This window comes from Lycorma delicatula, chromosome 5 (genome assembly GCF_047948215.1).
Source record: "Lycorma delicatula isolate Av1 chromosome 5, ASM4794821v1, whole genome shotgun sequence".
NCBI lineage: Eukaryota > Metazoa > Arthropoda > Insecta > Hemiptera > Fulgoridae > Lycorma > Lycorma delicatula.
This window is the reverse complement of record NC_134459.1, coordinates 98,865,740-98,882,860: the sequence shown is the minus strand read 5'-3', so window position 1 is coordinate 98,882,860 and position 17,121 is coordinate 98,865,740. Positions and strand designations below refer to the sequence as shown.

At 31.0% G+C, this 17,121-nt stretch overlaps 1 protein-coding gene across 1 annotated transcript; it reads left to right on the top strand.

The window, feature by feature from the left end:
* The first annotated feature begins 2,105 nt into the window (after nt 1-2,105).
* Nucleotides 2,106-16,064, top strand: LOC142325239 (chymotrypsin-2-like). The gene is made up of 6 exons (XM_075366724.1): nt 2,106-2,208; nt 5,013-5,143; nt 7,819-7,907; nt 9,235-9,472; nt 14,045-14,188; nt 15,810-16,064. Exons 1-6 carry the CDS (start codon nt 2,139-2,141, stop codon nt 15,996-15,998), a joined length of 861 nt encoding a protein of 286 aa, XP_075222839.1. The 5' UTR covers nt 2,106-2,138; the 3' UTR covers nt 15,999-16,064.
* Nucleotides 16,065-17,121: the final 1,057 nt, after the last annotated feature.

Here is a 17,121-nt window from a genome sequence, read left to right as displayed (position 1 = left end):
TGAGTACTAGACTGTGGATAACTCTGGTGGCTGAGATTCACTTAACCACAAATCTCAAGAACTGAAAGCCTGATTCTGATCAAGACTACACCTCATTTACATGTCATACATATCATCCTCATCGCTTATTGTTTACTAGCTGAGCAGACTGCCTCGTACGCAGGAAAATAAAAAATATTGTTGCATTTCCTAACTGACTAAATTTTTTAAAAATACAATTTTCAATTATGATACTAGAAAATTACTTTTTAAAACCATTTCTCTTAAATTCAGAATAAATTTATGTGTTTTGTAAATACTTAGTGATAAGATAAAATAATAAAAGTAAATTATAAGAAAAATTATTAAAAAATATAAGTACAGTACAGCCCCGCTTTAACGCCGCTCTATATAACGCGGATACGGCTACAACGCGGATTGTAACCTGTCCCCCAAAATGTATCTGAATATCTCAAAATATAAAATAGGATGAAAAACGCTAGTCACCTTACTACTGTATTCGATATTGGTTAAAAACCACCATAAATCCTTTGAAATTGACAAATACGCTTCTAATATTACATCAGTCAATTAGTCACGACCAATTTTAAAGCCTTAGAATTCCCTAAAACATGATTCAGTAAAACTAAATTATGAATACAGTAATAGGAAAAATTCTTATGATATACTGCACATGACTCAGTTCCTGTAACAGCAATAAGACCAGCAATATGCGCCCAAGGCACAGTATACGGTATCTGAATGTTATTACGTTTGTGATTTATTCCGAGCGGCTTTTACTGCGTTTATCAGTATTTAAGTTTTATTACGTTGGTTAATTTATTAGCTTTTTTGGTATTTGTTTTCGTTCGTATTTGCCTAACATGTCGTCAAACCGAAAAAAATATTCTGTAATGGAAAAATTAGAAATTATTGAAAAGGTTAAGGCAGGTCGTTCAAAACCCAGTTTATCCCGGAATTCATTTTGTCTGAAGGTACTATACATGGGTGGATGAAAGAAGAAGATACATTGCGTTCTTTTATTGATTCGGTAGATGAAACAGTCGGATTTGATCGCAAAACGGTTAGACTCGTTGATATTAATATTGCAGATGAGTGTATTTGGCTTTCGTAGAAAAGCAGTGAAAGAATTGCCCCTATCAGGGACAATACTTCAAGTTCAAGCATAAATTTTCATGAACAAATTAACAATGGAGAAGAATTCAGTAATTCTAGCGGTTGGTTATCGCGGTGGAAAATCCATCTTGGCATTGGCACAGTAAATATCGAAGGACAATCTCGGTCAGCAGATGCGACAGCAGCAGAAGATTATTCACAAACTATGTTTCAATCAGTTATAGAAGAAACTCGCACTGGAATTGTCAAATTCAACCGGGCAAGAATTGTTTGTAAGTAATCTCAATGAGTGGGTTCAAGAAGACAAACACCTGTTGCCAATTACATGACCGACGAAGAAATTGTAAACTCCGTTCTTCAACATAACGATAATTTGTCGGAGGAAGAAGGGGAAGGTGTTGCAGAAGTCGCTGTAATGGAGAGGTCTACGCTTTCAACAAAAGACGTTCTGGAAAATATAAATAGTGTAATAACATGTTTAGAGCGACAAAGTGATAGGGATGATCGTGATTTATTGCATTTACAAAGTGTAAAGTGATGTATTATAAATAAGAAATGTACAATCGCGTATCTAAAAACAATAATTTTTATTTTACAAAAATAATTTACATTCAAAGAAAAATATATTCCGCACTTAACTAATTTCTATGTAAGTACACATTGTACTGTATTGGTTTTCTCTTTTAAATAATTATTTGTTGAATTTTTACCTATTCTTTTTTAACTGAGCCACTTTATGATTTAAAATTTACTATTAGAAATAACGGGGTTAGCCTATAACGCGGGTGTCAGGTAAGTCCCCCGATAACCGCGTTATATCGGGGTTACACTGAATTAATATTATGTTGGAGAAATTGAAAAATAATGTACTTGTAAATGAATGACACTACATATTTCTAATTTAATGAAAGGTTGTTTCGTTATCGTAATACAACATGTTTAAAAAAAATGTATGATATATATAAGTGGATATTTCGAGTTGTATAACAGTCTTTCAGTAGCTAAATATTAAAATACAGTTAATGAATGAATTAAATTACGGTTATACGATGTATTTAATTACTGTTATTTTAATTACTTTCTTTTTAAAAGGTAAGTTTTTATTTAGTTATTTCAAAATATAGCTTGTATGAAACATCAGTTTTCAACATGAACTAATTTATTTCCTGATTATGTCGTTTAGACAATACTGAGTTTATTGTGTATACCGATAGTTATAATAAATCTTTAAGATCATTTAATAATTTTTTTTTTTTTAATAAATTGAATCAGTAGATATGTTTTAGAAATTTTTGGAATCTGGGGCATCTACTAAATTACAAAAAGAAATCATCTGTTGTAAACAGAATTAACCTAAAAATAAATAAAAATATTTTAAAAACCCAATAAAAATTCAATTCATTTTTTATATGTTTTGGATCATCATTGGTGCAATTCTATTCAATGTTGGGAAGATTACTTATTGTTTTTCTTTTTTGCCCAATTCTCTCTCATTATTTTAGACCTCTGGAATCTCTGCGATATTTAAATTACAATTTTTTTTGGTTAGGCAGGTCCCGCTACTTAAAGTAATTTTTTTTTTAAGTGAAACCTACTTAAAAAAGAGACATTTAAAGGATTGATTAGTATTATATTTTACGTTTTAGTGCATTTCTGGGAAGTTAGTTTTATTAAACAGGTAAAGTTTATATTAGTATTATTTAAAAAAAAAAAACAAAAAAAGTGGCTTATTAAAAATAATCGTTCACAAGAAAGCAAGAAGAGGAGGAAAAAAGTGACAAAAAAATACTTTGGAAGCAATGTTGAACGTGGGAGAGCCAATGAAAGTTTAAAAATATTCATTTCTGGAATTTTTTTATAACTTTTTTAGTTTATTTTAACTTTTAATGATAATATTACAATAAAATTTCATCATAATTCACCCCACACGCAAAAAAGAAATCTTAGGTAACTTTTTACTGATAGTACATTTTTCAGTGGATTTTTTTTAGTTCCTTCCGACCGTAAATTTAATATTATACGTAGGTAAATTAAAACCTGTTCATGGGAGGTAATTTTGGAAGTGGGGAAGCAGAAAAAAGTAAAAAAATCAATTTTTTGAATTTTTTATCCCAGTTTATATTATTATATAATTTTGATTGATTGCATGGCAGTTTTGATTAAAGTTGTTAGGACTATACAGTATGAGCTTAAAATTAGTTTAGCTTCTGTGGTCCCGGTGAGGATCACTTCAAATAACCTTTTTTTAAATTTAATTTTGTGTTTGTTCTTTCTCCTGCTCCCCTGGGGCAGCTCAACAATCAAGTATTACTCAGCTCAGGGGAGTGTCCTAGCGCTCTAAAGAGCCTCCCCGCCTACTGGAGAACGTCCGGCATGGCAAGTCGGCTCACCGGTTCTTGATCTTTCCCTTATTTTCATCTTGCCTTTGCCTCTAACCGCTAAGGCCAGCGACACTAGGCCCGGCTATGCCGTTCCCGGGTTCTGTCCCAGCAGCCGGGTTTCGGTCGTTTTTTTGTTTTTTTCTTAAAGTAACTCCTCGCACATCTTGTAATTCACTTCCTTTACTCATATAACCTCAGCTACGAATCTCTCTATTGTCAGCCATTCCCTTTTACCTCTCAGCATATACTTTGTTGTAGTTTCTGGGGTAATGTCTTGTATGTTATATATTGCTTTTAGAGCTTCCCAACTTGCACATTCTAAAAAGGTGTGGCAGGGTATGCCCTCTTGACCGCAGTACACACAATTTGGGAGCTTCTTTTTATATATGTGTAAGTATACACACACAAAATCGTCCATGACCGGAGAGGATTGTGGCAGGTAGTACCCTACGACGCCGTGTTTTCTCCACAGCCACGGTCCTGTCTCAGGAATAAACTTCAGTCTCCACGCCCCAGTTGTAGGGCGTTCTCTTGCCATTCTTGTAGCAAGAGTTTAGTGGCATCCTTTCTATCCATGCCTTCATAGTTTTGTTTCATTTGGGTAGCCCGTAACTTGATCGGCGGTACCTTGGCCAGGACTCTCGCCACATTCGCCGATAGCGTTCGGTACGCCACCACTATCTTTAAATTCATTTGTCTCTGCAGGATATCATCATCTTCACATTCCTCTTGCTGTTTAATACCATAAACCAGGCAGGGACTGCATAAAATACTATAGAAGTCGCTGCTGTCATCAGCATCATCAGTAGCTTTCTTTTAGCTGCTCTAGGTCTCCACTTGGCGCCAATCAGTCTACTAAGATAGTTGACAATACGCACCGCTCTAATGCATACTTCATTGAGATGTCGGTTGTGTAACCCATTTTGATCGAACCATACTCCGAGATATTTCACAAAGGGCGTTGTGTCTAGTCTAACCCCATCAAACATAACTCGAATTCTTCTAATCTTACGTCAGCCTGCAACAACTACGAGTTGGATTTTTTTGTGGAGCGAGTCGTAACCTCCTTGCTGACAACCAAATGCTTATGGTCCTATTCGCCTTTTCCTCCAAATAACTTACACCTTGAGTTTATAAATCGAAATAAAAAAAAGAAACTTAAGTACTTTTTTGTTTTTGCCGAAACCATCCCTTTTCCTTTTTTACAGCAATACTAATGATTGGTTAAAGGATTTTTCGTGTGTAAAAACATCTCAGAACATAGATTGTATGTATCCAATAAAAGAGTATGAAGAGGTATTATATACCCAAAACATTTAGAAATGAGTAGAAAAACGAGAACCCCTGCCCTCAATGCCCCCACAAATTCAGTTGCTCAAATTGCCTCTGATTTGTGCACGGAGGATCTTTATATGGAAAAATTAAATTGTTTTTCCTTTTAAAGCTATATATTATATATATTTTATTAATAGAAAATAAAATAAATATTTTACTTATAATAATTATTCCTTTTAGATGCTACGTCGTACTCTAACAGATTAAATTCTGCTGGTAAATTAAACAGCTTACCTGATGAACTTAATCAACACTACATAACTGGAGTATACGGCGGAAAAAATGTTACTATCGACAAAGTGAAATATATTGTAAGTATAAAAATCAGATACAATAATTAAACAAATGAACATAACTATGTATGCTGTACTGTATTAAATCTTTACTATTATTATTATCATATTTTTTACAGAAAACACATCTTAAAAATATATATTCATATGATGCATATCTTATTAACATAAAATATTGTATGGGTGAACGTTAAAATTAAAAAAAAAAAATATTAAAAATATTTCTTTTAGCAGAAATATATGTTTCTACATAACTGAACTATACATTTATATATGCACTAGCATCCCTCGTCACGACCTTCGCCCGTGCTATCTTTTTTTCTTTTTCCTGTTTAGTCTCCGGTAATTACCTCTTAAAGGATGAATGAGGATCATATTTATGAGGGTAAATGAAGTGTCGTTTTATACAGTCTCAGTTCGACCATTCCTTAGATGTGTTGATAATTGAAACCCAACCAACAAAAAACACCGGTATCCACGACCTAGTATTCAAATCCGTGTAAAAATTTACTTTACTAGGACTTTACTAGGACTCTAACGCTGGAACTCTCGACTTCCAAATCAGCTGATTTGGGAGTACGCATTCACAACTAGACAAAACAGGTTGGTTTGCCCGTGCTATCAGGTTTCTTGCGATTCCCGTCGGGTCAGTTTTTTTTAATTTTTATGTTTTTAGTCAAAGAACTGCAGGTGATGCAGGTAGTCACGTCTTACATAAAGTAATAGTGACAGTGGCTGTATGGTTGAGTTGCCGCACCCCTGTATTAGTACACTGTCGCACCCCTTAAAAAATCGAAATTCAAAAAACATAAAATTGGTTTTTAGGTATTTAACTGAAGAGTATTTGCAAGCCCCAATATAATGAATATATCGTTTAATATAGTCAAAAATGAAGAGAATTTGGAATTATTTTAACATTTTTTTACTTTTCTTAGCCCCTTTCAAGATCGAATTTAAAGCAATCTATAAATTATATTTTAGATATTTACATGGGAATTACACACACATAAGAAATGAGTTGATATCTTCATTGTTTAGTGAGATATCAAAAAAAAAAAAAAAATAGCCTGGTCTCAAAAAAAAATCAAAATCCATTTTAACCTTTAAACTAAGAATTTCAAAAATCTAGAAATTAGCTTTTAGATGATAACTTCATATTTAAGCTAAATATTAAAAAAAATAAATAAATTTTATTAGTTCTAAAATTGTTATTTTTTTTAACTATCTTTTAAGTGTAAAAAAATTTAAATATGTTAAAAATTAAAAATAATATCAAAATTGATTCTTATTATCTTATTTTCTTTATATAATAAAACCGATGTTTTAAACAACTTAATATCTACATGATAAAAATATTATAATGAAAAAAATTGTATGACTAGTTAATAGTGATAAATTAAAAATAAACTGTGAAATAACATTTGGCAGTTGAAGTTTACTTAAATGAATAAGATACTTAACTTTTATCATTATATTATGAAACTTTAGTAATTATTGTATTTTATTTCTAAATAAACATATGGTTTTCTGTGATTTCAAAGTATTATCAGTTACTACTGATAATACTTAGAGTTATACTGATAATTCTTACAGTTACTCTAGAGTACTTAATATTAATTCTTATCTATGTTATTTAAAGATCCAATACCATTGTTTTGAGACATAGAGGCCGAGTACTGAATGAAAATTAAATAATTAAATACATATGATAGAAATGTAGGAGATTGTTTTTTTTTTTACATATAATATTTGAATTTTTCTTTCGTTTACAATATTATGGTGTGAGAATAGTAAATTCACTACATGCTAAATGCGTATTAATGCTCATTATATATTATAAATAAATTTTTTATTCTGATCGAAAAATAATAAATTACATGGATTATGACAGGAATATGTAATTATACATCTTCACGTATAATAAAAACACTGCTCAATCAAAAGAAACGGTGATAAAACCTGTTCATAGCAGAATCATAAAATATACAATTGATTATAAAATAAAATGTGTGTGATTTGTGAAAAATAAAATGTATTTAATTCCGTATTAATAATTTAAAACATAAACACACGAAATAATATTAAAGTAAATAAATGAAGATACTAATTATAAAACTTAATTATTTACCTAAACATTTATTGACAAAATAATAATATTTCTCTGAAAGCGTGCATTTTAAATTGTTTTTTATAAATTACTGAAAAATTCAATTAAAATGGTTTGGTAATTAATTAAAATTGACAACCGAATCATTATAAGACCTTTTTTCGTAAGTTGAAGTCACGAAAACAATCTATCGCCTGCTTCGATAAAGAAGGAAGAAGATATTGTTATTTTATATATACATATATTTAAGTCCATATTAATAATGTAGAACATAAACACACGAAATAGTATTAAAGTAAATACATGAAGATACTAATTATAAAAATTAATCAGTATATTTGCTATTAATTAGTATCTTTACTTTTTAATTAGTGCCGTTACGAATATATGCATAATGATGACAGGCTTAGAATTTTATTAAGGATCTTCGAACTAAATTGATTTGTATATATATATATATATATATATATATATATATATGTATATTTATATATTTAAACCAGAATTATGTTTCAGGTTAAATAAATAACTTTCTTGTACTGTTGGTATTATAGATGAGAAAAATAACTCATTTTATTTCTTTTAGGGATTCATGTTTTCAGAAGATTCTTCGGTTGGTGCAGTAGTTATTTTAAACAAAAATTGGTTACTAACCGTTGCATACAATTTATTGGGGTAAGTAATGAATTTAATTGAAAAAAATCACCAGTTGAACCCTAAATTTAATCTATGTTCATAGAGTAGTAATTTTACTCTTTTTTGTTTCATTGGATATATATTTTCATTGTATTCCATTAATTTAAAAATCTGCCGCATTTTTAGTCTTAATAGTTAAAAAAAATAATAAATATCAATGAGGCTATACTTTTCTATTAATCTCTTATAAAACTGTCTTACAATTACGTCTTGCATCCAAAAATGTTATGTAGTTGGTGATTTCCATTAAAAAAAAAACTACATTGAGTAGCAGAGATTTTAAACATGTTAATAGGATATTTTTAATGCACTCAAAGAGAGCGGAAAGTTTCTCCATTTAAAATTCTTCGTATTATATCTTATTTACGAGACTCCAGTTATTACAATTTCTTTATATCGATTTCTAAAAAACTGAAATATGTAATATATATATATTTTAATACTAATTAGTACACATAAACACAAATAAAAAATTACACAAAAAAAACAGTTTTATACCATTTAAAAAATTCGTTAAAACAAATTTCAGCTTATGAATTAAATATTAGCACATAATACATATTTTCAGTACATGCACTGTCAGTTATGAAAATTGTATCATTATAAAAATCGTATTTTTTGTGTAAAGGTAATTTCATCACTCAAGTTGACTTGTTTGGTTTTTTTCATTAACAGTAGGATAAGGAGAAGGTTTTTTATTGTTAATTACGAGATTCATTCAATAATTAAAGACAATAATAAACACAGCATATTAATTACTGTGACCTAGTTATCAACAAAGTGAAGTCAGCAGCATTTATAAAAAGTCTTGTATCTCAGCGGAAAGTATCATTCTGCTTGATGATAACGCCCATCCTCAACAGCTCAGGTTACTCGGAAAACGATCAACAAATCGCATTCGAAGTATCACCTACCTATCCCTATGTAGTCCTGAACTGGCCCATCGAATTTATATTCAAGAAAGCGCTACGTGGTAAGAAGTTTAATAGCAACGACTACGTCAAACAAATATGCTAAATTGGCTTCGATATCAAGACAAAGTTTTCTTTGCTGCAGGCATAAATAAGCTGATTTAGAGATTGGACTATTGTAATAATGTTGAAGGAGATTATGTTGAAGAGTGAAAAAATATCACATTGATTAAATCAACCGTTTTAGTTGCAGAACAATTTTTGTCTTTAATTATTGAATGCCTCTCGTAAATTCGTTTTACTTTTAATCCAAAAGAAGCTTTCTAATTCTTAAAATTAATAAAATGTGAACAATACAGCATTTATTTAAAACTTTTTTTAATTTTTTTATTTAGATTTCAAGAACGTGATACTTACTTCATAGTTGGCAGTAATACTTTTAATGAAAGTGGAATTAAAGTATATCCAAAAAAGTTTTTTATACATGCTAATTATACTGGAAACTGGGATTATGATATCGGGCTAATAAAACTAAAAGAATCTTTAAAATTTTCTGTAAAAATTAAATCTATATCTATTTCATCAAAATTACCTTCAGTGGGAAGTGAAACTATTTTTAGTGGATATGGATATGTAAGTTATATGAAATGAGGTGATTTTTACATATTTTTATAGTTAAGTTAAATTAAATTGATAACAACTTTGTTTCATAATTATTTTATGCATTTTTAACAAATGATCATTTAATGTCTTTATTTCGTTAGCCTTCTATATTACGATGAATTTTCACTGGAATAAATGAGTTATAGAAAAGTTGCCACTGACTTATTGTGCGTCCGTCACAAAGTTTAAGTAGCAATGTATTCGAAAGCTTTAAATGAGATATTGTCTACCTGCGTACGATAAACACTTCCATGAGTCAGTATTTTTAAATACTGTTATCACAGATAAACAGATTTACTATCTTACACCTTTCTTAGGGAAGAGTAACTTAGGAAATCCCAAGACAATTACATAAAAATGTGAGTGAAACTGCATTTTCCAGTATCATCAATATGTTATTACGGAACCCGTTGAACCATGAGGCTGACCTTTGATAACATACAAAAAAGTACCGAGATCATCGATTCTCAAATAAAATATCTTTGGTGTAAACTGCACAATATACATGATTTCAATATACATGAATTTCAAAATACACGAAGCTAAAAATATTTAATAACTTAGGATTAACTATGTATAGCAAAAACGTAAAAATATACATTTTCGTTTCTTTGTTTAACAATGGAAAATTGTTAAAGTGGAATACTGGAGATTAATTAATCAAGAAAAAATTGAGATTTAGGAATCATGAATCCAGTTATTACGACTACTCATTTATGAATCACGTGGTTTTAGGATATGCTTCATCTTTTATTTTATACGTACTGTAGAATCCCTATCCATTACTCAATATTGCTGCCCCTGCACTTCTTTTTTTATATTAAAAATTAACAATGTCAGATGATAATACACTTACAAAATTGTATAAGTGAAGTTCCCACTGATACCGAACTTAACCGACACAATTTGGTTAAATCTTTAAATATTCATCTTCTATTCAGGCATGGAGTCATGCTACATTCATTCCTTTGTTTTGTTGTAAAGGGGTTAGTGTACCAACCATTTAAAAATATAATTCTATTAGAAGTAAATATAAGCTTATGAATTAAATATAATCAATTATATATATAATAATAATAATATAATATATATTTTAAATATGTTTAATATAATAAATTATATTTAATTATTATAAATATAATTTATAATATTTTAAAAAAACGTAGGGGTAACTAATTAAAATAAAAACAAAAACAAAACAACTAAAAAACCAATAAATTACATTATAATCTATACTGGTAAACAACTATAAATGATTTCAGGTATGTCAAAATAAATTTTTAATTTACTCAAAGAAGTAGGAAGGAAAGTTTACTATCACATTCAAAGTCTCAATAGTAGTTACAATTGGAGAGATAATAGTAATATCGTCCCAGCAATATTAATATTAAATACCTTTCTCAAACAAAATAAATCACTTTTATCGCAAAAAAAAGCTTTTTTTTCGTCTACAATAAAATGACCATAATTTTTAACGTGAATATTACTAATATTTTTTCAAATTTATTAATCAGTTTATTTATATTTTGTAATTATTAATTGATAAACCATGGTAATATAACTTAAAATGTATGTATTTAATGTACAGATATAAGTAATTTATAATAAATATAATGATATTACTTCTAAAAGTTTAAAAAAATAATTTTCAGACAAAAGGAACAAAGGAGGTTATTTGCAACAGGCCAAAGAGCCTTATCTCAATTATAAAGGTTATTTACCTCATTGTAATTCAAGTTACAACCCTGATTTCACTAAATAAAATTTTTTAATTTATATAATTAAATAAAAAAAAGAAAAAAAAGGAGATGAAGTCCGATTCAAACGATGTGCGAACCCTTGTATGATCCAAATATTTCATTAATTAAAGTGTCATCTGGAACAAATAAAAATAAGTACCACTTATGATATATCGTTGAAAAATTCTCAATGAGAGCTTATGATTGTAGTTAAGAAATATTCCAAATTCAAATGTTTTTTGGATTTTGGGTTTTCTTGGACATTTTTGGCTCGTCGATTGCAATCAAAAGTGTTGGTGCTTAACTAGAAAACATTCCCAAATCCAAAATTTCAACATCATACAAAACACTCAAAAACATAACTTTTTTGAGTTACGTATGTACAGAAACTATTTCTAAATTAGATCTGAATAAAATTCCCGAACTCATGGATTTTTTTGTTTTCAAGGGTATTTATATGACCTATTTACATGGTGAACCACATTTTGACTTCTCGTTAGATCATATATAGGTTATACTTAAATGTGTATTGCGTTACGCTAACTGCTAGATCTCCCACTTTGTTTAATAAGTTTTCCAACAAACGACGTTTTGAAGACTTTATGGACGAAAATATACGATTGAATGTGCCTTTGAAGTTACCGACCGATGTGGACAATGCAGTACACGAATTGACCAAATTGGTTCAATCAGCGTCGCGGGCCTCCACGTCCAATTTGGATTATTCTCCCCCAGCTCAAAATACGTATCCGGTCTTCTTCGGAGGAAAGATAGAAGAACGCCGGAGATTACGATGCGTATGGAAGAGAACTCGTTACTCTGTTGATAAGGGAAGATTTAACAAGGCTTCTCAAAATCTAAAAAGGTTAATTCGAGCATTTAAGAACACTTCGTTTCAATCTTACATTGAGAATATTTCTGATGAGCAAGCTTCTGAGTACACCTTATGGAAAGCTGCGAAGTCGTTCAGGAGACCCCTGCAGTCTATTCCTGCTCTCCGTAACATTGATGGAACGTGGGGGAGAAGTTTTCAGGAGAAGGCGAATTTATTTGCTCAACACTTTTTCGATGTATTCCAGCCCATTACTATCGAGACAGATCCATAGGAGATAGGAGAAATCTCCGATTATTTGGCTTCTCCTTTCCAAATGTCCTTGTTGATTTCGCTTTACGGTGCACAAGGTCTTTTCAATCATTACCAATGAAATACATCCAGTGAAGGCGTCCGGGTATAATTTGATTACCGGTCGGGTTCTCCAGGTACTACCTCGGCATGTTTGGTTACTATGATTTCCAATGCTATTATCGGAATTGCTCATTTTTCTGGTCCGTGAAAAATTTCACAGTTAATAGTGATAGCAAAACCGGGTAAAGACCCGATAAATGTAACATCTTATATGCCTGTACTCCTGTGCTCTCTAAAGTGCTTAGAAGCTTTTTTGAAAAGACTGAAGCAGTTCGGGACGATCGTATTCCGGCTCATCATTTTGGATTTAGAGAGCAACATGCTGCTGTGGAGCAGGCAAACAAGATTTTTAACTTATAACTCATGCTTTAGACGAGAAACAGTACTGTTGAGCGGTTTTCCTCGATGTCAGACAGGCTTTTGATAATGATTGGCATGAAGGGTTGCTGTATAAAGTGAAAAAACTTTACCGCATGTTTTCTGTGTGGTACTAAAATCTTACCTAGAATGCAGCTGTTTTCAAGTTAAACATGGAGAGGTTTTGACGGATTTGTTTCTAAAAAAATTAGGGATACCTGAAGGAAGCGTTCTCGGACCAATCTTGTATGTTCCGTTTATGGCTGACACAGTTTCAAGTTTGCTGACAATACTGCAATTCTTGCTGTCCACGAAAATCCGGCTACTGAGTCTCGTTTTATTCACGATTACTTCACTTTTTACGAATCGTGGCTTACATGTCGGAAAATAAAGATAAACGAAACAAATAAATCAAAGAACGTCACGTTTACCTTCTCAAGGAACACTGTCCTCCTGTTTCTATTTTCAATGTTCCGATTCCGAGATCTCATGACTGTAAATATATGGGCTTTCACCTTGATCGACGACGTACTTGGGCAAAGTATATCACATCTAAGCGGAAATAGTTGAATCTCAAGTTTAAAACCATGTATTGGCTGATAGGACATAGATCTCGGTTTCAGCAGAGAGTAAATTATTATTGATTTATAAATCTGTTTTGAAGCCTGTTTGGACTTACGGGCTTGAATTGTGGGGTACAGCATCCAATTTCAGTATTGACATACTTGAACGCTACCAGACAAAACCACTGCGAAAAATGCCCAACATACCCTGGTACATAAGCAAAAGCCTCATGTATAATGATCGTAAGTTGCAAACCATTCTCTCTGGTCGGTCTCCGATATCAAACTTGTTTGGATCGGCACCCAAATTATTTGGCGGTAAATTTATTGAATAACAAGATCAGTAATTTTTCAAGAATGCTTAGGAACAATATTCATGGTTTGCCTTACCGTTTCAATTAGGTGACTTTATGGTCTGACCGTACGGAGTGCTCTTGAAATTCATTATTTCGTCACAAGCCGCTGGGTCTGTGATTACTTAATGTTAGTTTAAATAGATTTTATTTACTTATTGTTCAATAACCTTGTTGAACAGATTGCAAAGTAGCTGTGTCGTTATAATAAAAAAAAACAAAAAAAAAAAACAATACTTCCTTTACTTCCTTCAAGGATGTAAAAATCTATTTAATATCAGATATAAGTAATGTATAATAAATATAATGATATTACTTCTGAAATTTTTAAAATTAATTTTCAGACAAATGGAACAAAAGGAGGTTATTTACAACAGGCAGGAGTGCCTTATCTCGATTATAAAGGTTGTTTAGCTCATTATAGTTACACTCCTGATTTTACTAAATACAGTTTCTGTACATTGAAGAACGGAGTAGGTCCTTGTGTTGTAAGTACGAATACATTGTTATTTATATTATTATAAATTAAATTATTATAATAAATGCAGTCTATATAATATATTACTTTATGCCACAAAGTGTACATTAGTTTTTTATTATATATTATCTAAGCTTTGAATTGATAATGAAATATTTTTTATAGCTCTGATATATATCTAAGGTGCAATAGATACTGTAAACTAATACCGATACTGATGTGCTGTATACCTATACTCAAACCCTATATTGAAAAAGTGAGTTTCAATGAATCTCAGTGGATTTCGTATATTGATAAACCAAACCCACTGAAATGCAAATGATGTACGATCCTGCAAGTAGCATCTTCACTTTTTTTACTACAAGAGTAGTATATTGATATACAATAGTATTCTACTTGGTGAAGAAGTCAATCAGAAATCGCTTCATTCTTAATACAAGATGATGTGTTAAAATATGAAAACGACTTCTAATGTCCGAAATTAGGGATGCTAGGAGGAAAAAGCAAATATGAATCTACATAGATACAAAATTACTTCTTTATGGTGTGTTTAAAATTTTTGTTCACCATCTTGCATCCGTCACATGGAAACTAAATTTAAATAAACCGAGATAAAACGCCTTGTAAAAACGCTTTTAACCCCAATTACCTCAGAATTACATCCAATAACAAATTTTAAACAGTTATTGTTAGAATTAACAGTAAATTAAAACTTATAATAACAGTTCGAGTTGTCAGAGTTATTTAATCATTTAGTGTGAACACCTTAGTGTGTATTTATAAAGTAAAAAAATCCAGGCATCCACAGTATTTGAAATTTGGCCTATGATTTTCCCTTGATTGCAAGAACATTGGAACAGTTGAAATTCACGGTGAAATTCACAGTTGAAAATGCGGCGAGTGATTCCATGGAAAGAAGATGGGTGCGATTGTTTAATGAAGGATGTTGTAACGTGTACGACGATGAATGAAACGAGCGAGTATTTTTTGATGAACGATGGTCTTGGTGTGTGCAATTGACGACAAGATTAATGAGAACAGATGATTTACCAACACTCGCTCATACGCCGCCTTCACAACACAATATCTGCTCACATACTTTGGTCAACCCACGGACAATCCGACTTTGCTGCAAGTAACTATTATCTCTTCTTTCTCTTATAATGTTCTCTACTTGCCGAGACGATGACTCTCTCAAACAATCGTTAAGACGTGGGTTGCGTCGCGGGAGGCATAATACTATGATAAAAGGGTACAACATCTGATGCGCCGGTGGGGTAATTGCTGAAAATTTCCTGCAACTATGTAAAAAGATAGAGTGAGACTTATATTTGAGAGAACAATAAAAGTTATACATGAGTATTTTCTTGATCTCTTTTCGGAATTTTCCGGATAACCTCTCAGACTATGTACGTAATAAGAGAGATGTTAAACTCGATTATATTCAGATAATTTATTATACTCGTAGATATTAAAATAAAACAAATAATTCATAGAAAATCATTTATTTCATAGGATCTTATGTATTTATTTGACGCTTTATGTGCTTTAATAAAGATATTTCACGATTAAACATTTATTTATTTACTTCTATTTTTCAAATTAAACATATTTTATTTTTATTTTTGCAGTATGATTGGGGTGGCCCGTTGGTGTACAAGAACAAATTAATAGGTATATTCGCAGGATCAATTGGATGTGCAAGTACCACCTACCCACCTGTATATACTGATGTTACCCAATTTAAAAACTGGATTTCAAAAACAATTAAGGATAACAGCGATTTCAATGAAGAAATAGATTTATCGCAATTAGTGTAAAAAGAATGGTTTTTATATAAATCAAAATATTTTATCAAATAAAAAAATCATTAATATTTCTCACTATTTCAATTTTTTTTTTTAATTACAAGCTTTGTATGGATATATTCTCTCCATCTTATCATTTGTTTCTTCATTTTTAATTTTCTCAGAAAAATTATCTTCTGTGGCGATTAATAAACTAATCTTGTTGCGACCTAGTCAAAGTTGATTTTTAAGAAGTTCATAACGTAGTATTTTATGAAAATATAACGTTTAATTACTATTAAAAATTGTTAATTAAAATTTGTTCAAAAGGATAATGTCATTAATGGTGTCTTTAAAGTTGGGAGCGATATCCTGGGCCGTAAAAGTAGACCTTGACATTCTACCACAGAACTTATCCAGCGATAGAAAAAAGTTATTGTTACGATAGAAAAGTAAGTATTGTTCGGCATCCTACTAGTTTTTGAAGGTGATCAATTATACTATCTCTGTTACCTTTTTAACCTTTTTTACTTATCTTTTTTACCGATCTCTATTACATTTTTAAGGTAGTAGGACCCAAAAAATGTCTAATATTTTTTTAAAATGTTGTGAGTGAAGTGGTTTTTTACATCAAATAGATGGGCGATGGAGTGAGTAATTTACCAATTCAGAGGGGTGTACTATTATCTCTCTCACTACTTCTCACTACCTCTCTCTCACCTGCTCCCGTTCACTCTCTCTTTCTCAAGTTGCGTAAATCAATAGAAATCGTGTCCCTTTACAAACATATATGGGCATGTACTATTCTTATATATATATTTGGCGTAAATATGCCATTTTTAAAAATCGACCGCCTCCGGAAGGTCCCGAAGTTTCAGTAGAATTTTCCCGAAAGTTTTCCCCCTATTTTTTGTGAAGAACCGAAATGAGGTCTCAAACCCCGGAGGGCGAATAGCTTGGATTCACTCGAATTGAATTGGTAGATTACTCGGCATTTATCATAGGAGGTTATATGGAAAATATGAATGAAAGTTTACATAACCACATTTCATGGAAGTGCGATAGATCCAAAAGTGTAGAAAGAACCGTAGAAATATCAAGCAGCAGGTACAAAAGCACTCTCTAACTGCTTTTGTACCTGCTGCTTCTCCATTCA

Excerpts from the sequence above, each read along its gene's own strand:
- LOC142325239 (XM_075366724.1), top strand. The coding sequence starts at position 2,139 with ATGAATGAATTAAATTACGGTTATACGATGTATTTAATTACTGTTATT. Across the intron at positions 5,144-7,818 it reads TCGACAAAGTGAAATATATT|GGATTCATGTTTTCAGAAGA; the intron begins GTAAGTATAAAA and ends TATTTCTTTTAG. Across the intron at positions 7,908-9,234 it reads GTTGCATACAATTTATTGGG|ATTTCAAGAACGTGATACTT; the intron begins GTAAGTAATGAA and ends TTTTTTATTTAG.